The sequence below is a fragment of the Erpetoichthys calabaricus genome, chromosome 7 (genome assembly GCF_900747795.2).
Source record: "Erpetoichthys calabaricus chromosome 7, fErpCal1.3, whole genome shotgun sequence".
NCBI lineage: Eukaryota > Metazoa > Chordata > Cladistia > Polypteriformes > Polypteridae > Erpetoichthys > Erpetoichthys calabaricus.
Genome location: NC_041400.2, coordinates 72,694,145 through 72,717,169, shown reverse-complemented (window position 1 = coordinate 72,717,169; position 23,025 = coordinate 72,694,145). Strand labels below are relative to the sequence as shown.

At 36.1% G+C, this 23,025-nt stretch overlaps 1 protein-coding gene across 2 annotated transcripts; it reads left to right on the top strand.

The window, feature by feature from the left end:
- Nucleotides 1-7,244: 7,244 nt before the first annotated feature.
- Nucleotides 7,245-20,216, top strand: gnrh2 (gonadotropin-releasing hormone 2). 2 transcript variants are annotated; one of them, XM_051930165.1, is made up of 4 exons: nt 7,245-7,494; nt 16,857-17,011; nt 18,414-18,497; nt 19,710-20,216. In XM_051930165.1, exons 1-4 carry the CDS (start codon nt 7,410-7,412, stop codon nt 19,749-19,751), a joined length of 366 nt encoding a protein of 121 aa, XP_051786125.1. In that variant the 5' UTR covers nt 7,245-7,409; the 3' UTR covers nt 19,752-20,216. The 2 variants fall into 2 exon arrangements, with proteins under 2 accessions (XP_051786125.1, XP_028660502.1); XM_028804669.2 differs by having other exon boundaries at nt 7,260-7,494; nt 19,713-20,215.
- The last annotated feature ends 2,809 nt before the right edge of the window (nt 20,217-23,025 follow it).

Genomic DNA, 23,025 nt, shown 5'->3' with positions numbered 1-23,025 from the left:
AGCAATCCTGTGCCTGGAATGGCAAAAATATGAAGTCCTGTGGTATAGTGACACAAATATCTACCTGCCATGGCACTGCCCATGAGACGCAGTAAAACTAAATATATTCTCAATCATCTGACATATTTGCATTGTCTCCTAAGAGATTTTCTCATTTGTGTATATTGCTTGCATCAGATGGGCACTTGCCAAAATTGTATGTCAAAGAAAAAAATAAAGTCTTTATTTTTACTTTAAAGTTTTTGCTTTATTAATTCATTATACCCTTCATTATAACATTCCATGTTGAACATGTACAGTATACTTTTGATTTCCCCCTGAGGTCACACAAAAATACAAGAAGTCCAATTAATCAGTGATCATTCCAGGGTATGGAATGATATGAGAAAAAAATGCCAGTCTGTATAGGGTCTCACAGTCAACAGTGCCTGTCACAGTGAATTTATCATAAAGATTAATAGCTGTCCATCCACCTCTGTGATGTAATTGGCACTAGGTGTAGTTTCCAGCAGATGACTGCAATGCATAAGGATTGTAAGGATTTCAGGAGTATAATTTGAGTGCACAAACTGAGCAACTGGGCATAAGGGAACTTGTGGAGGAAATAAGCATCTTGACAGAGTAACAGTGTCCCACCTAACATGGAAAACAACCTATCCGAAAGATACCAAGTCTTGCTAAAGTTTATGAAAATAGCTGAAAGACATCTATAGATTAAGACACAAAGTTTGTAGGAAGGCACATGGGAATATGTTTTGGTCTAAGGCAACAAAATCAGATTGAATTCTTAGACATACATTACATGAACAATCATGGGGCACTAAATCACACTTGATCCATGTTGAAGTGTGTATGCACATTTCTGAGCAATTAATAGAAAAAAAACCCTTCAGGCTGTATTATTAGCCCAGTATTTCCTATAGAAGTACAATAGAATGCATGTTGAACAAGTGTCTGATATCATTATCATTTTGAGGCAGGGGCAGAAGCACATTTTATCATGCATTTTGAGCAGTCAAATGCAGAACCTAAAAACCCAAAAAGTACACACAATTATTGAAAACTACATTTTGCTTAAAAGACTATATGTCTAAATCAATACTTATGGTAAATATTAAAAGCCTATATACATATGCTTATTCAAATGTCAGTTCTTTTTTTGCCAACATTATTAACAAAAATTTGTAATCAATAGTATTTAAGTGGAAAAGAAAAGAGTCAAGAGTGGTCCAGTTAGTACCAAGCTCTTAGTTTTAATTCTGCTCTTGTCTGTGTGGAATTCGCACATTCTCTTTGTGTCTGTGTGAGTTTTCTTCTGGATATTTTCACGCTCCTCCTACATCCCCAAAGATATGCAAGTGAGGTAAACTCCAGTGTGGCTCTGCAAATGTGAAGGACTGCCTTGTCCAGGATTGTGTCCACCTTTTGCCCAGTTCTGCTGGGGCCACCTGAGATGTTCATTTGGATTAAGCACATTTTGGAATGTATGGACTGCATGCACAAAGGGGTAATTTCTTTTTAGAAAATTTATACTGGACAATTTAGAGTCACTAGTAAACCTAATATGGATGCCTTTATTACAAGAGAAGAAAACACTCACAATTAGTGTGACCGCAGTTGCTTTGGACTTTTCTTTTAAATAACAGCTAAAATCACCACTGCAGTGGTTCCAATGGACTCTTTTATTCAACAACAAACAGACAATTGCTTGGGCTAATAAAGGCTAAGATAATGTGCATGGCATAGCTGTAAAGCTCATCCACCTACACCAATCAAAATTAAGAGAATAGGTTTAGTCCCTCTAACACCCTATACCTGGTATGAAGATGAAAGGTACCAAAACTAATAGACTGAAGGTATGCAGCAAAGCATCTTATCATTAAATAGAAACTACTTGTATAGACACTACAGTTAATGAAAGAGTTAAATAGTTTAGGAAAAAAAAATCTAATTGTGTGATTTAATTATCTTCATCTTGGAAACTCTTTGCTAAAAAAATATATACTAAAATAAAGCATGAAAGTAAAATCAAGAAAATTTTCCTGACACAATGTAATGAAGATGTGGCACAGCAGTGCAAACCCCTACCAATATTCTACTCATATTGATATATTGTAAAATGGAAATGAGCATACAGTCATATTAAGGACAAATGTGAGCATATAATTGCTTCATAATTAAGTTATAAGGAGTATGATAGTAACATACTATGGCATTTATGTTCATACATTCTGAAATTTAATAAACATAACTACATTGCTCCAAAAAAAATGAAGGGAAAACGTAAATCACACATTAGATCTTGATGAATGAAATATTCAAGTGGAAAATCTTTATTGACTAATACTGTGCAATTTGTTGAGAACAAAATAATGTAACAATGGTCTGAGCATTGAATTCAACATCACACCAAAAATCAAAGTCAAAAACTGAAATCACAGGCTGATCCAACTTGTGTGAACTTCATCACATCAACTCATAATGTGACTCAGTGGTGTGTATGGCCCCCAATCCTGACCACATCTGGGCATGCTCCTGATGAGATGGTGTATGGTGTCCTGGGGAATCTCCTACCAGACTGGGATCAGGGCATCAGTGAGCTCCTGGACAGTCTATGACACTACATAGCTGTGTTGGATGCACTGATACACAACGTCCCAGAGGTTCTCAGATTCAGGTCTAGGGAACATACAGGCCAGTCAGTGACATCAATGCCTCCATCATCCAGGAACTGCCTACACACCCTGGCTATTGTCAGGAGGAATCCAGGGCCCACTGCACCAGCGTAAGGTCTGACAATGGCTCTGAGGATTTCATCCCAGTACCTAACAGCAGTCAGGATATTGTTGCCTAGCATGTAGAGGTCTGTGTGACCTCTAAGAATTTGCCTCCCCAGGCCATCACTAACCCACCATTTAACTGGTAATGATGGATGATATTGCAGGATGCATAATGTTCCCCATGGCATCTTCAGTCTCTTTCATGTCTGTCATATATGCTCAATGTGAACCTACTCTCATCTGGGACAAGAATGGGGCACCAGCTGCAGACCTTCCATTTGTAGTATTCTTTGGCGAATGCCAATCGAGCTGCATGATGATGGGCTTTGACCACAGGTCCCACTAAAGGGCGTCAGCCCTCATGGAATCTGCTTCATGGAATCTGGTCAGAAACATGCATACCAGCAGCCAGCTGGAGGTCACTTTGTAGGGCTCTGCCAGTGCTTCTCCTGTTTCTCCTTGCACAAAGGAGCAGATACTGCTCCTGCTGCTGGGTTGATGCTCTTCTATGACCATACCCAGCTCTCCTTGTGTAACTGCCCATCTCCTGGTATCTCCTCCTTGCTCAGCAAACTTTCTTGCGACGGCATGTATGGATGTGCCATCCTGGAGGAGCTAGACTATCTGTGTAACCTGAATCAGCTGCAGGTACCACCTCATGCTAGCAGTAGTGACAAGAACACTAGCAAAATGCAGAACTAAAGAAGAATCAGTCTGGAAGGATAAGAAAAGAGTAACTTTCTGTGGCCACCACCTGCAAAACCATTCCCTTTTTGGGGATGTCTTGCTTTTGCCTCTCCAGGCCACCTGTTGTCACTTTGATTTGCACCAAAGCAGGTGAAGTTGATTCATAATCGCTTATGCACCCTAACTGGACAGACTGATATCCCGAACCTTAATTGTCTTGGTGTTAGACTGTAATTAGTAAATGTTCACTTACTTTTTTGAGTGGTATATAATCTACATGCACGCAATCCTGGGTGTATAATAATTAAAAAATGAAGGAAAGGAAAAAGTGTCATTCTTCTTATATTAAGTAATCTATCAATAAAGAACAAAGAAGGAACATTCTGTTATTAGGTTCATCCATTTTCTGACTATGTTTATTTCAATTTTGGGTTATGGTTAGCAGGAGTCTGTTCTAGCAGCACTGGGCACAAGGTAAGAACCACCCCAAGATGTGGTGCTAGAACATCACAAGTATTATTTAAGGTGACTTAAAATGAGGATAAAACTATTTATATCAACATGTATATAATATTTGACAATGGGAGCACAGACATGTAAATAGGCTTGATCAGGTTCACTCTGTCAGATGTGTGGTTTGAGTGCATGTCATATTATGAATGAGTTGTCTTCTTGCAGTTGCATGTTCAGGTTAACTTTGCATTTGTTTTCTAACAAATTTTGCCAAGATTGTGCTGTAACTACTGCAGTACCTCAATGTTCCTAATATCACTTCACAGGGTTTCATTTCCCTACTATACATAATTTATTTAAATGGCCACTTGATGATGACAACATTGGTGTGAATGGAAGTGAATTAGAAGCTCTGGTTTAGGACATAATGTGATTCACACTAAGATTAATGGTCAGTCAGTTCTTAAATTGCCAAGCATAACTTCTCACTAAACACAATTAATTGTCTCTCTGGTTATGACGCAGATGCAGCAGACTGATCTCCTGAGCACTGTTGCATAATTATTTTTTGCAACTTACTACTAAGTCTGAGAAGTTTGGGTCTGCATCATTATGCCAGTAAGCAGTTCTATAGCATGCCATCAATTAAAATCCTTACCAATCAGAGTACAGAGGTCATGTCCTAAGTACAAGCAGCACTGATGAAATAATCCATTCAGCCAATCCCAAAAGTCACTACTGGTTGAAGCCTGGGGGTCAACTGTGCTCATTTATTCAGGGTCAAGTGATTTCCCTCAAGCTAACCCACAGAATTAAAGGCCCTGTTTACCCTCAGCAACACGTCTTACTCACACATTCCTGGGGCTCACCTCTGCCTGCCTAAAAGCCAGCACTTTCTTTTCAATTACTGAGGACAAATATTGAATGAAGGAAGTATGCAGTCTTCATAAACCAATATGGAAAGTTACTGTTTATAATTAGTAACCACTGAATACTGTGCTTTGGAATGTCACATTGGAAGCTGGTTTTAAAACATGAGTTTTTGCTCAACATTCTTAACTTGCAGTGCATAATATAAATGATAGTTTATTTTAAGTCCATTTTTTTGGATCAAGGGTTATGAGACTGTGAGAAAAGTCAGTAAACTGCATTTTAGTTTTTGCACCTTAAAATGGGAAGGCTAAACCAATCATCTCATTTTTAATTTCTTATTATTTTCAGTGGGAACATTTTAGCCATGGTGAAGCAGTGGGTGGTGCTGATGTCTTGCAAATCCAGAATCCTGGGTTTGAATCCTGTACCTAGTGTCTGTGTTTATCTGGATACTCACTCTTTAGCCCTATGTAAGCGTGTGTGTGAATGTGCTCTCAGAGTTGCCAGGATAGGTTTTAGTCCCCAGACCCCGAAACAGATTAGATAGGTTTGAGAACATTGTTACTTGTTAGAGAATATCTGAACTTTTGGTATCAATTATTCCTATCTGTTCTTGTGCAATTCTAAATTGAAATTCCTAGTGATCTACTCTGAATGAAAAGATAGTAAACAGAATAATGTCTCATCGCCAAGTTTTTAAATTATGAGTGAAGACAGTAATCACCAGTGGAAAAGTTCTGTAAATACCCAGGGAATGTGCAAAATCCATTTAAGCGGTGACCTTCTTGGGGATAAAACCCAAGCCTTGCATCTGTGAAATGCCGTACTGACTAATCCAGCCTGTTGATTTCATGTGTTCTGAAAAGCTATGTTATGTTATTGTCAGAAAATGACTGTAAAATTATATCACATACTATCTATGAATAATAAAAAATATCTTTCTAATGAAAAATAATGGAAAATAAATCCTTGCCAGTCAAATAAAATCGATCTATTACAAATGTTATATAAGGATGTTACATGTGTGGTGGCAAGTGCATTTATAATCCTGGGTAAATAAAACATATTTATCAAAACTACAACAAATATTTAATATATCACTCACTTTTGGTAGGATTTATGCACACTTCAATCAATTTTTCTTTTCTTTGAATACCTTGACATATTCAAACCAGAAGCAGTTATTCCCAAGTTAGTCCCAGTGCTGATGTTTGCCCACACTTTTTAAAACCTTTCAGATTCCAAATTTCTTTCAGTTTATTGTTCTGGTTACTTGTTCCGATTCTTATAACTGGAAAGTTACATTAGAGCATTACATGGTTTTGTAGTAGAATCCTTCCTATCCTCTAACCACCTTGGTCTTATTTTGCAGTTAAAACATTTATGATCTCTTGGTTTTGATGTTTAATGATAACATTTTCCAGTGTTTGCACACTTTAGTTACTAATGTTTTAACTTGTTATTTGACTGTGCTCTCATTTGTTCTTTTGTAGCAGTTTTTTTATATATATATTTTTACCTGATCATCTTATCACCTTACTGACCTTACAACCAATTTTGATTTCAAGCTCTCAGTATTTCCTTAATAAATTCCAGAGTAGGAGAGACAGAAGCAATTGAGCAACATTTGATTGCTAGGTTATAGGTAATACAGTAAGTACAGATGTTAAAGCTATTAAGGGTAACATTATCTGAAAAGACAGACAGAACAATACAAAACAGAAACTTAGTGTATTCCACTTTGTTCTCTTTTCTGACATATTCTTTCATCCATCCTTCCCTTTTAAACCCAATGTAGCCTATTTAAGAGCTGGAGTCTATACTGAAAAAGGAGATGCAAAGCTGGAACCAACCTTGGACAAAACACAAATCCATCGCTGGGCACACTCACACATACACCAGGCTAAATTGGAGTTCCTGAATAGCCTGTTCTACATGTCTTTGGCATGTGAAAAGAAGAAGAGATAGCTGCACGAACATTCATGGGAGAGTATGAAAACTCCACAAAGATAATGAAAGATTTCTGGAGCTGAGAAACGGCAAAATAACCATTATATCATCATGACACAATTTCTCAAACATTCTGATTGTAATTTATTTTTTCTGTCTAGGGAACATAAATATCCAGTTTAATCATTTTCACAATACTGAGATGACTGAAGAATGTCTTCTGGCTCTATACACCTTCCGGGTTCAGCAGAAAATGAATAATGCCTAATACTTCACACTTGTGACATGAAGGTATTTCATTGGCATGGGTAACATATTTGGAGACTACATCAACAGACCCAGTCTAAGTAAAGACATGGCACACTAACTATTTTCATTTGATGTCAGCTTTCAACAGTTTTATTACGGTTCCTCATTTTTTTACTAGAGAGGACATTACATTTGTCTACCTTTTTCAAACAGCTCCCATAAGCAGTGCTCTTACTTGCTGATGGTTTGACAAAGTCAACAGTGAATCCTACTGAAGAAGTCTACCTACGTATGGCATACGTGAGCATGTGCACATTTGCAGGAAGAGACTAGAATGTGTCCCTAGTGAATGGAGAGATTTATTTAAGTATGGAAATCATGATTGACTGACCTTACAAGTCATATTTCCCAGCAGAGATGACAAATCCTTTCATAGACAGGTCAGAGATAAAAAGCAAGACGCCAGAGGCATCAAACAGAGGCTTCCACAGCATAGACAAAGGTAAGCAAAGGATCTAGGTGCTCACTTATTGATAGGGCTGGGGAATGCAGTGTGGTTAAGGACTTTCATCATGTTTCTTGTTATTTTCTGTGTCTGTATTAAGATTTGTTAGTCAAAATTGTACCATATAACATCTCTGCCCAGGTGCTAATGGCATCTTACAGGTGCACTCTTAATAATAATGGCACGTTATGGTTCTTTACTGAGTTTCTTATTGAAGTATTGCTTCATAAAGCACCATTTCATTTTGGGATGGGTTCTTTGCATATGAAGCTGGCTATGAATCTGTGCTTTGAAAAGCTTCCTAATATGTAGACAAAAAAAAAATTAAATCATTAATGTATTGTACGCAACTTAGCTGGATAGTAACATATTAAGAAAATGTGAACTTCGCCTGTGTTACCGTATGTGGGAAGGGTCCATTTAAAATCATCACCCATCGCTAATTCATAATTCTGTTACCATCTCATGGTTATTTACTGTATAGAGCATGTTATAGATCCAAAAAATAAAGGTTGTTTCTGGAACCTTTGTGTGGATGGGTTTTTTTTGGGAAACAAAAATGGTTCCCCTATGGTATTGCTCTGAACATCCTATATCTGCCACCTTATTTTTAAGAGTGTGAGTCATATTATAAAGTTGTATTGCCTGGCATTAGCCAACAGACAGCCTGCATTGAATGCAACCGATATGTCGTAAAAGGGTCTACTTCACCCTTGGAAAAGATGTGTTGAAAATACATGAGTTGTAAAAATGTAAGTAAATTTATGTGGCAGTTAATTTGAGACTCTTTTGTCTTTGGCTTGTCTGAAACTTCAGCTGCACAGCTAGGGTGAAACCAGTGAGATTCCCAGTGTTCAATACATTTTGTTTTTATATTGAAATTACTTTTTTGCTTCTTGGGACATACAAGTCTAGTATAAGAGTAATGTTTTTAGGTACACTTTTGGCACATTTTAAAACTGTTCTGCACCTTGGAGTACGGTTCACAATGAAAAGCACAATATGCCACATAGTTTAACAAAGTTGCCATCAATTTTAGACAGCAGTGGCACATATTAAACATTTTCTGACCAGAATGTTACCTCTTCTAGTTCCTTAAGAAACTGTTTAATAAGATGAGATTTTGTGACATTTAATTATACTCATAGACCACATTTCATTTAATATAGTTATATTACATTTACTTAAAAAGTTTGCTTTTTCACAGCTGAAAGAAGGACACTAACAGAATAAGAAAAAAACTGCACTTTAACTTCTTGCATTTTTTTTCTGTTTCTAAAATATTATTTAAATGTAATAAGAGCTGTATTACATTAGCATTGTATGAATGTGAACGAACATGTAAAGAACCAGTAAGAAATGAATTAATAGTATTATATTCCTGTTTTTTTATTTATGAACAATGTGGGATCATTGTGCAATATAATTATCTTTATTTAAGTTTACCTGTAACTACTTTTCAAGAACTGTGTTATTTTATAACGATAGATAGATAGATAGATAGATAGATAGATAGATAGATAGATAGATAGATAGATAGATAGATTTGTTCCAAGGAATAATGTAGCTTTTACAGAAGCTCGAGAAATACAGAAATATTATAAGAAACAACAACCCAATTCAAACACATTAATAATTACAAAAAAGAAACTTTAGGAATTAGCATTGCTAACTTAAATATTTTCAGTAATCATCCATTATTACCAAGTTCATAACGTGGAGCGCGGGTGCATTTCTCAACAGCCTGGGACGCGGGACCGGAATCAGCAATACGCGTGGTTCATCTAAACCCCACAGCCGTTATCACTCAAGTCGGTGCTAAACTTAAAACGGTCGTGTTTGTGGTTATGAAAGGAAACCTCCAAAGGACCGGGAAATAAATGATATGCATGCAGGGCCTTGCAAAGATCCGAACAGCGTTATCTCTGGAGGTGCGAAACAACGCCAACCCGCCGCGCAGCGTACAAGAATGAAAGTAGGCCAGGATCGCAGGTTGGTTGTGCTATACAGGGAGAGGGCGTCGAGACTTCACGGAACCAAGGCGTGGGAGGACCCGCTTAACATCGGGAATAAGCGACACTTCAACCCATGTAAACGAGGCATCGCCGAGGAAATTCTTTACGTGTCAATAATGGTTACAGCAATGTTTCTTTGCCTCCTTTTTCTTCAGCCTTGCCAAATGAAAAACTTGGTATCTGAGTACAGTACCACATTAAAGGTTTACAGCAGTCCCTCCATCTTTGGGAACGTATGGGCGTCGTGAAAAAGCGCGACTTACCTTACCTAGTATGTCACTATGTATGCAACGTGCTCCAAACAATAATAACAATCGAAGCATAGTTTTTTTAGATGTTTCTAACTTTCTGAAAACACAAACTATTTTGATTGTAACTGACGCCTTAGTCTTTATCATTACGCTGCAATTATTTAAATGCAGTTTTGTTAAAGCTGGAGCAGACAGATTAAGTGACTTGATGTGGGCGATGGTGTGGAAGAAATTTATGAATACAGACACTCCCCACTGGAATGCCTCGATTTAAGCAATAAAACACAGACAGGAGGAAGCGTCAATTGTTATTCTTTATCTACATCTCTGAAGAGGTAACAAGTGCATTACATGTTAGCCACATGTTACAAGGAAAAAAGTATCCTCTATGCTATATTTATGCAATCTATTTATTAGGTCACTACAAAAAGAAAAAGGAATTCATTACATAATCAGAAAACTTGTAACATGATTGGTTACACCTAGTTGTTAGCGGGACATGTCAGATGTTGAATCCCATAAATTTATCATAGTGAATAATAAAATAACAGCATTAGCTTTTAAGCACATGCCAGGTGCATATTGGAGCAGGGTTCAAATTCAACTCTTACAATGGAATCGCATCCTGGAGCTTTAACCGTTTATTTTAAATGAAATCGTATTTCTTGTCCACTTACAATCCTTTATGTTATTACTCACCCTTTATCCTACAGAACTGGATTATGTGAGTTAGAAAATCGATAGATGGATGAATGGAAGGCATTGTGACATATTGAAAAATAGTCATTTTTACATTGTATTTTTTCTTAGCATTGACTGTGTTAGAAATGATAATGATCACAGTATTGATGTCCTATATCTGCTGACATAGAGTTTAATTTCTAGCCTGGCTGCCGTCCTTGTAGATAAGTCTGAATCCTTTTGTTTCTTCCAAATGACGTTGTACACCTTACATGTAATGGAAAGTCTTCAATGATCGACTTAGTCCTGCAGTGGACTGATGTCTCCTCCCAAGTCTAGAGCATGCATGATATTGCCAGAATATCCTCTGGCTCCAAATCTGCCTTGGTCCATTTAGGGCACACTCATAAAACGATCATTTAGACCAAATAACTGGTCTTTGGGGAAAACAACACCCTGGACCCAGCTTCCACTAAGAATGACATCTGCATCAATCAAGCCCCATCCTGTTTGTTTTCACTTGCTTCGGGGATTACCACCGGTGAGATAACACCTTCCCTTTCCCACTCTGCTCATGCGCATTTCTGATCAAAGTTATAGAAGAATTACATAGCTGCTATTTACTTGTTTCCTGATCTGAACAAAAATCAATTAAAACAAAGTAATCATGTTATTTATTCATCAAATCTCTACTAATCACTACTTCTACTGATTCTAGGTAACATCCAACAGCTTGGTGTCATTTTTGATTCCTCCCTTTCTTATTCTACCCATATAAATCCCATTAAAAAACATTCTTTTATGCATCCTCTGACATTCGGACCCTTCTTTCAGTTTACGCTGTCTGTTCCGGTGCTCAGGATGATTTATATTTGTAAAATAAATCATGTCATTTGTTTAGGGTTTTCTTGAGAATTTTGTAAGTTTTGTATTTTCGTTCTGCTTAATTATCTTTTATTCTAATTCACAGCCTCGTGTTTCCTGTATTTATCTTAACTTTGTGTTTTATGCAGATATTTATATCCAAAGCTTTATATGCCCTGCTGTTCATTCTGAATTTCTTTGAAGCATTTTGACCATGGGATAGGTGGTATATAATAAAATGCATTATTATCATTATTATTATTATTATTAGGAAAAGTGTTGGTGTCAAGAAAGACATCCAGCCGTAACAATCACGCCAAAACCTGTAAAACACTGTCCCCACATAGAAGTGGGACAAGACGAAGATGAAGAAGAAGATTATTATTGTAAATTGTATTTCTGACCGAACAAATTATTGTTTCTACTATTTTATATTATAAAATGTGGGGAGATGTCAGTAATATATCGCAACACAGAAAATTCAAGTAACAAAGTTAGCTATAAATTAACGAAATGAGAACCAACCCTAGGAAAGATATTAGCATGACATTTTACTCAGTAAACGTTTATCTTCTATTTTTCCTGAACATAGCATTTCCATGAACATAGCCATCTGAATCAACCTCCAAGGCCTAGAGCTTTAAAGATGTGTCTATGACTGAAATTCAGCATCATCTGCTATGTTTAACTGCTCTGTGCACCATTCTAAAGAATTTATTTTGAACAAAATGTCTAAGATTCACATCACTGAGTGGATTTCAACAAATAACATGAATGATATTTCATGATGTAAATGCTCAGTGCAGAATGAGACTACAGTAACTACATTGACACCATCTTCCTAATGTCCTGTATAAAAATGTTATGTTATCAAAATTAATTGCATCTCTCTCCAAAACCAAAGTGCTACTCCATTATTGATTTCACTGCCCTAAACTGTCATGATTCACAGTTGCTTGATGTGTATATTCTGTTTTTGCTATATTTGCATGTATTAGTTATGTATTTTTGGGTGTCAATTATTTTTATATTACAGTGATATCAGTACACTCATTTTTTGAGAGTCTTCATGTCGTCACATTACCATAATATGGTGCAAATTCTTGGGTGCTACCACCTTATTTATGGTAATGACAGTGATTGCTGGTCAAATGAATGGAACACATGACATCATCATTTTGCTGATATTTGAGATGGGGGTATAATCACCCCAAGGTCCTAGTGTTGAGATCTTTTTGTTTTTTGCAAACACATTTTTTCTTATTAGGGTTAGTGCAAGCTAAAAGGCACTTTTGTGGAGATTTTAGTGTTAGGTTTGCTTACTTTTCTTTGATTCTGGTTCTTGCTTTTTTGATTTAAACGCTCTAAGAGTTGGTATTTACAGCATGTCTTTTCTCTAATATTTTTGACCACATCTCTACCTAATCCCTTTTGGTTACCTCAGTAATTCTATCTCTGTCTTCTGGCAAGTTTGTACCCCAACATTTTTTCCTAACACATAACTTGATGGAAATGAAGCTGACCGTCACTTTCTATTCCTACATAAATTAACTACAACAGCACATCCTCTCAATTAAGTGGATTATTGTCAGAGTTATAGTACTAAGCCTAGTAATCCTACTGCATTGCCTGGCCCAGTTTCTCTTAATTTTTTTTCAATCACCCCCCCCCCCCCCCCCGATCCCTTAGCATTGACTAATTTGTCTTTTATTTCGCAGATTCATAGCCTTCATTGTGTTCATTGTGGTAAACGGCCACAGTCACCTGAGAAATGTTTTAAACTCTTACTTGCCTTATCAAGTTGCTGTGGCCTCACCTATATTAGCTAGTGTGCTCCTAGTTCCCCTTTGCACTATTTTTATTTGTTCAGGCATCTAGCTTGGTTCAGGTTTCCTGAGACTTTAAGTCACAATTTTGTGCAAAGTTCTCCCTTAGAGGTTTATTATTTTGAATTTTAATCTTTGGCTTTTCCTTTTGGATTTCTTTTATTAATTTTTCCTTAGGCTCAGATTCTCAGAGCCCCTTTTGCGACTTATGTAGAAGTGTCTTGTATTTTTCTATGGTATTGTTAATGTCTTCCTTTTTGTTAATTTTCTTGGCTTCCAAATAATTTTCAAATCAATCTTTATTAGTTTATTATTTCTATGATTTATCAGTTTAGATTTCCTTTTTAACCGAATGAATCTTATTTTTCTAGTTTATATTCTTTATGAAATTTGATTATTATTTCTTGACTTAATTATTGGAGGTTTATTGGTTCAATTTAGTAATTAAAAAAATGAATTAACTTATTAAAAGTTTGGTAGCTGTATCTTGAGTTTTGGAAGGATTTGATTGGTTTTGGCCTTTGCTTTTGGTTGTAATCATAACATCTAAGCATTCAAAGTCTTACATTTTAGGTAAGTTATGTCTCAATTTTTAAAGATTTACTTGAACAGATCCCCCATCCCACAAACTTAATTCATTAGCTAAAGCTAATATGGACTGGCATAACTAACTACAAAAATAATTCCTTACCAACTTTGATTTTGGCTATGGTATTCTTTCCATTGAGCTAGAAGTGTGTATATTAACATCACACACTAGACAATTGAATGAACAATCCATAAGTATTTGTAAAGTTTCAACATTTTATTTGTAATAACTGAGAATGAGTTTGTCTCATGGTTTAGCTTCATGTCATTCAAGACAGTTATCTCTGCAAGTCCTCCCATAAGGTTCTATGCTGTCCACATTTTATTTTGCCACCTGATTGTTCTCATTGCATTGTCACTTTTGAGTGTTTTTGGTTTGGTAAGACAGGATGTGGCCCATCAGATGCCATCAGTGTTCCCTCAGAATCTCCTTTAACTTCATTGTACCGGCTCTATGAAAGATTTCCTCATGTGTTGTGTTGTTTTTATTTGTAACTAGGGGGCTCTGCCCCCTGCTCACTTCTCTCGCCAACACCCGTGCGGGCGCTACACACCAGCCACTTCGCGGCTTTGCCACTCACATATGGGGAAGCGGATGTACAATTTAAACAGATTGCTTTTTTCATGGGAATTGTTATATATGCATAATAGACCTAACTATTTTACATTACAGTGAGTAATTAACCAGTAAAACATAATAAATTTAAAGAAAATTATGTTTCATGTTGTGTTAGAGGTACTCATTATGTTACACATTTTTGTTCTGTTTGGCTTTGAAATTAACACTCAAATAATTTTTCTTTTAATTTTATTTTATTGATTTTATTGAAATCACACAACATTCCATACAAATAGATCAATTTTACAAAAATAGGTTTGAACACAAATCAACCCCCACCCCTGAGAAAGAGAGCATGGGCAGCAGAATAAAACTTAAAGCTAGTCAAAATAAGTAAATAGATGAATTAATAAGTGAATAAAGATAAATAGAGAAGAAAAAGAAATGGGGAGAGAATCTGCTTCCTCAGTGCTTTAAAAGCTTATTCTAAAATGTTATTGATTAGATCCTGTCTTTTAAACTTACACTTTTACTATAAAACTTCAGTAAAAACAATCTTTGTAATTAACTTTTCATCAATATCGCTTTGAATTTTGATTCTGTGTTTGGAGTTACATCGTGACAATGCAACATATAACTGCCCATGAGTGAATATCGTTTCTTTCTCTCTAATAAGTAAACCAACTTTTTTGAATGTTTGCCCTTGTGATTTGTTAATTGTCATAGCAAAAGCTATTCTAACGGGAAACTGTAAACGTTTTAATACGAAAGGCATATCAAGATCTCCTTTGGTGTCTAATGTTATCCATGGAAAATGTACTACATTATCTTTCTTGTCACCTGTTAAAATTTTACATGTCAGAATTGTTCGACCAATTTTGAATACAACTAATCTTGTCCTATTGCATAGCCCATCACTCATACATAAATTACGCAATAACATTACTATACTTCCTTCTTTCAACAGTAATTTGGCCTGTGGTAGACCGGATGATGATAACAGTTGTAGATATTCTATGGGATATTGTAAGTTGATGTTTTCATCTTTCGCACCAGCACCACCAATTGTTTCAGCATAGTCTATTAATACGCATTTAACCAATTTGCTGTGTAACCGATCTACAATTTTCGCGTTAATTTGTTTGACTTCATCGTTTCTTGGTGCTAGGATTGTCCATGTACTAATTTCTTCTGTTGATAACCCTACGGGATGAAATTCTTCAATAAGATTTGGACATAATAAGTCTTCTTTTATTAGAAACTTAAAATGAGGAAAACGTAAAAATTCATAAGAGCTGAGAGCGCAGAAACTGTGTCTGACAAAAGCATTCACACAAATGAGAGGTGAGAGAACCGTAGGCGTGTGCCGTTAACCTGAAATGGTTGAGAGGAGGGCGGTACTTGAAAAAATCTCTTGGCAATAGTCTCGTCTCAAGATTTTCTTTTATAATAGAGAGATGAGCATGATTAAAAATACATATGGGTTTAAATAATTTGTTTTGATTACCTAGAACAAAAGGACATAAAAAAGGTAAATAATGGCAGGATGTTAAACCAACATCTTAAAATTTAGTATCTGGTTCTGATAGTCATATGCCTCTGCAGAATTTGCAACAGCAATCTTTCATATCACAGTTCCATATAATTGGGATGGGAGATGTCTACTTTTTAAGACTGTTCTCAATGGAGTGCTAAAACAAAATAGCTGGTCATAAAGAGAAAATATAGATAGAGAAAAAAAATTTGTTAAAAAAGATATACATAAACATGCCATAAATGTTTCATTAGCAGTTTGTTTCCTTGTTCTTTAATCTTACATCACAGTGTTGCTGTTTTGTGTCTTGATTGTCCATCCTGAAAGTCAGTACATGTAGTTCAATGTTCTTCTTATCAGCTTAGTGAAGTAGATGTGTGAATTTTCTTTTGTTAGTATGCATTATAAATAAGTAAGGATTCTATCACTTACCATAATGACCAAGCATAAAGTTGCTGTGAACTTGGCCTATCTTATATCACTTACTTACCTTCTTTTAAAAGCCTATGGTTCATAAATGGGAAGGACTTCTCTAAGCATGGAATAAGCAAAACAAGTAGGACAAATATTAGTGTAAACATGGATGTAGTCAGAAAAAGAACAAAAATGATACTCTAATTCAGCAAAACATATAGAAAAATCTAAGAATAGGATGTAAATCATAAAGAAAATAGACTTAATCTGTGAGGCATTTACACTACACAACAATATGCTTGAGATGATAAGTATCTAGTTCCTAAAACTAGTCTTTAATCACAAATTACTATCACTAATTACTTTCACAAATAGCAAAAGAGGGAGTAAACAAAAAAAGTATGTTCTTTCTGATCCTTGTGTCACACGTATAACATTCGGCTATAATCACTGGTTTAGACAGGTTGCCTGTCGGTTTTTCGGTTAAAGATTTTTGAGATGATTTGAAGAGTTGCACGATGTTAATGTACAATAAATTAATAATAGCACAGAGAAGCAATATTTGACATAGTAATAGCATAAATGCACAGCAATCTCTTTTTCTTTTTATGGTTATATTCTCCCCAGGTCTGCAAATATCTACAATGGCAAATAATAGACGATTTATTCTTTTCTTGGCACTAATGATGATGATCAGTGTGCATCTCTCTTTGGGCCAGCATTGGTCACATGGTTGGTATCCAGGAGGAAAACGGGAGTTGGACAGTCTTCAGTCACCAGAGGTGAGACTCTGTTACAGCTGTGGACATAACTATGTATTAAGAAGCATTACCACTGGGCCTAATGTGGCTCCCAACAATTAGGCACTTTGGTATTCGTCATTTGTGATTCTTCCCTTACTCTTCCACTAATATTTTGCCTAATTTAGTCATCATATAAATGCTAATCCGTTTTCGCATCAAAAGATTTGGAGGCATCTCACATGTCACTCTTATCAACTCTTTTCAATTTTAGCTAAAAACATTTTAAAAGGGGGTGGCACAGTGGTGCAGTGGTATCACTGCTACCTCTCAGTAAGGAGACCAGTGTTCATGTCCCGGGTCCTCCCTACATGAAGTTTGCATGATGTTCTTCCCATGTTGATTTCCTCAGGGTGATCCGAGTTTCCTTCCACAGTCCAAAGATATTCAGGTTAAGTGGACTGGCCATACTAAATTGTCCCTAGTGTGTGGTTGGGATGTGTGTATGTGTTCACAATGCAATGGAGTGGCACCCTGTCCAGGATTTGTTTTTGCCTTGTCTCCTATCTGTGATAGGCACCAGCACCCCATGCGACCCGGTTCAGGATTAAGCAGGTTTGAAAATGACAGACTGACTTGCTGATATTAAACAAGTTCTGCTGAAAATGGCTCTTATTCCCTCTAAAGATTAACTTCAGACTCTCTAAACCCACATTATCCTTATTATTCACACTAAATTAGTGGCCTGAAAGTGTTTGTTGGTCAGGCTTTGTAACTCACAATGTGTTTCCTCATTAGTAATACCACAATAAGACATCCATCCACTTTATGAATCTCTGTCACTTCAAAAACATTAGATTTTTTACTAATCTCATCTCCTCAATCTACATCATTAATGGTATGACCCATTCTGTTATTTTTCCTGGTGTATTTTTAATTACTGGTAGCTCAGTAAGGTATATGCTTTGGTTTTACATGCAAAAAGAGTTTAATTTCAAAATGTCAATAGAATTTAGTATTAAACTAAAGGTTCAGACACTACAATCAATCCTAATAGAGCCCTAGTTTCATATCAAATATCTTGAGTATGGATACTGCCAGCAAGCACTCAGTGTACTTGAGGATGTTGGTGAAAATTAAATGGAAGTACATTCAAGTCAGAAGTTGGGAAAAACCTTTTTTACAAATAGAGTAGTGATAATCTGAAACAAACTGCTAGGTCATGTAGTTGATTTGGAAATCTTAATAACTTTTCAAAAGTATTGGATGAGATTTTGGGACATATCAGCAATTAGCTAACCTAATAAGACTGGTGGACTGAATAGTCTCCTGTTATCTTCCAACTTCTTATGTTCTAAGTAGTGTGCCATTGTTACAAACATATTTATAAGAGATTCTGTGATATTTGTGTAGATTCAAGCTTTTTGCAATTTTAATTTTTTAGGTTTCTGAAGAAATTAAGTTATGCAGTGGAGACGAATGCAGTTATGTGGGACAACCCAGGAAAACAATTTTGAGGGACATTTTGGTAAGGACAACCAAGAGGACCCTAAGCCTAAACTTAAATGGATCATCATATTCTTGCAGATGTTTTTAACTATTTTGTTATAGTGTAGGCCTCACCCCTCACAAGTAACTGATTATTACATTAGGATATAATAATATAGGTGGGTCTGTCAATGGTAATTGCAACCTGAAACACATGTTGGTAGAGTCTAAAATAAAAAAAAATAAAGAGCACATAATGCACCCACACACACACAAAAAAAGAAACCTATTGTGTCTAAGAGAAGCATTTTTTACCAGTGTCTGCCAAATGGGTTGGCTCACACACATTTTACCCTCTTGGTAAACAAAAGCAATGTCCCACTTTTATGTCTCCTTTCAATTCACCTCCTGACCTTTGGCACATCGCACAACTCAACTCTGTATTCTGGATCAATTGTGCAATGAGTAGGAATCTACCCTTATACTTTGCCCTACCAGGAGTTCTGGACCAAGTCCTAGAATAACTTTCCAAGTCAATGCTACCTTAATGACCTCAAGGGTTACTAACTCATACTACTGCCCAGTGGTCTCTTTGGGAACCACACTCACTATCACTGAGTGGCCATTAAAAGGGCTGCAGATCACGTCCATCTCAAGTGAAATATCTTTTGTAACTTCTGCAGAGTTAGAAACACTTGAATGACCTCCTCGAAGTCCCTTAGGGTCACTTTGTTTCATTCTGGTGCTCTCAGAAGACCCTTGTTTAAGTCATCATGCACAAATATAGAACATACTGTCTTCTTGGTGAATTGATGTGGTTTCTTTGCCATTTGACTCTTGTCGGCATACCTGTCTTGTGCCATACAGGTACCATTTATCACTTTTGGCAACACCCTATTGGCCATGTAACTCCTAACAGCATCTGTACAAATGATATGTATAGTGGATGCAGGGAGAAGATACACCAAAGGAACAGTGCTGATGCAGTTACCTACTATTTAGTTATCTCTTTTAGTTTAAGCCTTCCATTAATGACAGCATTACAAGTAAACTTCTGCCCCTCTTATATTTTAAATGTGCCCTTTTCCTCTCCTTCTCTTTTCATTATCATCTGCCTCCGTGGCCCCACCTTCAAATAATCTTAGGCTTGTTTGTTTAAAAACAAATTTCCAATAATTTTACTGTACGGCATGTTACCTCCAGATGATATTTACATTAAATTGAGTAACCTGAGTTTGCTTCTGTCTCTGAGCAGGTTGACATGTTAGTGAGACAGCTTCAGAGGAAAAAGTAACAGCACTGGCATGAATGCTGAAGCTGCCTATGTTCAAGTAAATCCATGCAATCCAGAACCAATTCATCAAGAAAGCCCTTCTCAACTGTGCAACCTGCTGACTAAAGCCATTCAACATTATGCAGATAGTTCCGCAATTGGCAGTCTGTGGAACATAACTATGGAATGAAAACTGAACAAGATGAATGTTGTGACTTTTATGTATGTATTCAGGACTCTTTCTCTAGTCACCAATATAATCCATTGAAGATAAAAGATTTTTTTTTTATTATATCCTGTTTTATACCCAGGGCACTAGATTAAAAGTCTTACAATACTAATTATTCAAAAATCTGAAAATCTTCTTTAGTTAATATACAACAGGGTAAGTCTTATAGTACCACCGAAGTGGCCTAAAGATGTAGACAAAAAACTACCTGGTTATATAGCTATACTGATTTGTAAGATAAATGGCACATGAAATATTTTAGACTGAATATGATATTTCAAAAATCTGTCACAAATTAGGGTCTTTTGGAATTTTGAAATACATGTTTATACAAATTATCCCTATTCACTTTGTACCTTTACTGATAACGGTTATGGAAAGATGCTGTACCTAAAGATTTATCTAGCTCAAAAATAAAGATGCCTTCTGTCAATAATGTCCTCCCATTACATTCCTAGTACCTACCTTAAAGAAATGGACAATGTGAAGCAGTTCCTACTTTGCTGCCCATGGGCTGATAGGTTTCCTCTCTGTATCAGCGAGTTTCTTAATTATTTATTCATTTTGAAATCTAGGACAAGAGGCTTATCTGTCAGACTACAGGAATTGTAGACTGTCTTCTACAAACTTTTACTTTAATCTTACATGGTGTACACCACATTTTGACCTGCAGAACCCTTTTGCAAATTATTTGAGACATCTTCTGGTCAAAATAGTGAAAGTGCATTGCCACATATGAGAAAAAAAGGTGGTAATTGATGAAAACAAAGTATGATCCTTTTGTTTCTAAAGTATTGAGAGGGTCCTCCTTCTGCACCTCTGCATTTTATGCTTTTGACCATAATCACCACCTTTATGGTGATGATGAGCTGAAAAGAACATCCATTCTCTCCAATTTGGTTAAGGTAGATGAAGGTTGGTACACATTTTGCATTTACTTAATATTCACATACAAGTTTGGCTTGTGTCATAAGTAAAGTGTAGCAATCTATGGTGCAGCGGCATGGCGGAATGCACAAATCCAAATCCAGCACTTCAACCATTTAATTTATGCAGTTGCGTAGAACAATTCAATTCTTTGTAATGTGTACAAGTACAAATACTATGTACAATGAAATGCTTGCTTGCATGTGCCCCTGCAGATGAACATGTGATCTTGTTGCCCAAACACACCTATTTTGTGGGAAACCGGTACCCGAGAAACACTTTTGTAGTAGTGAACACTTTCTAGAACAGTTATCCCAAAGTCTCAACAAATCCAATGATTTCCATTAGCTACACACTGATAATAATGCCTATTCTGGGATTAACTTCCTTTTAACCAGAAAATGAAGCCATCATTCATTCTAACACATAAACTATGGACATCACATGCTGCACAATTGTACAGTAGATGAGACTTCTTCCACAATGAATATTAAATACCAGATAAAAGCTTATCTCTTCAGCATAAAACACAGTATAAGACTTTACTCATGAAAAACTATATAATGTTTGAAGTCCTCACTTTAACATCTCACCTCCATATATCTATACTAAACTTGCATATTTATACTTTAAATAATAAAATGTCATTCAATGTGATTTACATTTGAAAAACAGCATGGAAAAGGAGTATTGTGTCTTTGGCTATAACCCCACATGGCTGCATTCTGACTGTTCTGCATGGGTGATGGGAGCTATGCAGCCGCACTAATTGTTGCTGAAACAAAGTTTTAAAAGGTACTACAACATTGGTTTATGAAGAGAAAATGGTTTAATCTCCTTGCAAAGCATGGCACTACTTGTAAGCACACTTGCTGAAATGACAAAACAATTCTTTGTGTTACATTTGTTATGGTTTTCAATTAATTTTAATTAGAATGTGCACACGGCCTGTCTCATGAAGCAGACAAAAGTTAAGCTTAATTAAGCAAGGCTGGAAAGGAAAAATGCAGCAACCTCTGCATTCCAAACCCAAAATTTCATTTGAAATGTCTGTTTACTGTTTTTTATTTAATAATGCAGTATAATGTTCTTCTTAAGTATCATTTATAAATATGATCAATCTTCCAATTCATTAAATATCTGATATGGTGGTAGTATAAGTGTTGGATTAAATTTTTTGTGCCACAGTTTAAGCAGCTGAAATTATTACCCCCAAATGAAAGGTCATTATGTGAACTGGAATACAGAAAGTCTGTTCACCCTGCTTGTGCTCCAGCCATAGAAATGTAGAAACAATTGCACCACTTGTATGAAATGCTTTGAAATGTCTTCCTATGCCCTATTTGGTTGTCACGTTTTCCTTTTTATAGCTCATATACTAATTCTATTGCTGCTTCATCATCCCGCTAGTCCAATTACCGCTCATTATTTCTCCTGCTGCTTCTCACTCTTTGCAAACCTTCATCGATTTTCCAACACAACCACATTGCCTCCAGCAGCATAATTTATCACTTGGATTCATTATCTAACCAATTTAGTGCAGTCTAAAGTCACTGTAGAATGTTCTTATAATGCTACTGTTCTAATTCATGGCTAACTCTTAACCATCAACTCAACTCAGTTATTTTATGTAACTAGGGGGCTCCACCCCCTGCTTGCTTCGCTCGCCCACCCCCAGGTTTGGCTAACTGGATTTACAATTTTAAGAGATTGTTATTTTCATGGGAATTGCTACATATGCATTATTTTCACTTTTACTTAACAATATTTGGAATTAAGTGTTCTTCAAGATTGCATTGAATTTTGATTCCGTGTTTGGACTTACATCATGACAATGCAACGTATAACTGCCTGTGAGTGAATATCGTTTCGTTCTCTCTAATAAATAAAATGACTTTTTCAAATGTTTGTCCATACTCTTTCTTCTTCACTTAGTCATTGATGTGTCATCTAGAACATATAAAATTATTGTCCTGATAAAATTTACAAGAGCTGAGAGCGCAGAAAGTGTGTCTGACAAAAGCATTCACACGACTGAGAGGTTTGATGACCGTGGTCTTGTTTGAAAATAGTTGTAAGTAGGGTGTGACTTGAAAGAGTCTCATGTTAAAAGTCTCCATCTCATGGGACTTCATACCA

Coding starts and splice junctions, on each gene's coding strand:
- gnrh2 (XM_051930165.1), top strand. CDS start 7,410: ATGACAAATCCTTTCATAGACAGGTCAGAGATAAAAAGCAAGACGCCA. Junction 7,495..16,856: donor CTTCCACAGCATAGACAAAG/GTAAGCAAAGGA, acceptor TATTCTCCCCAG/GTCTGCAAATATCTACAATG. Junction 17,012..18,413: donor ACAGTCTTCAGTCACCAGAG/GTGAGACTCTGT, acceptor TTAATTTTTTAG/GTTTCTGAAGAAATTAAGTT.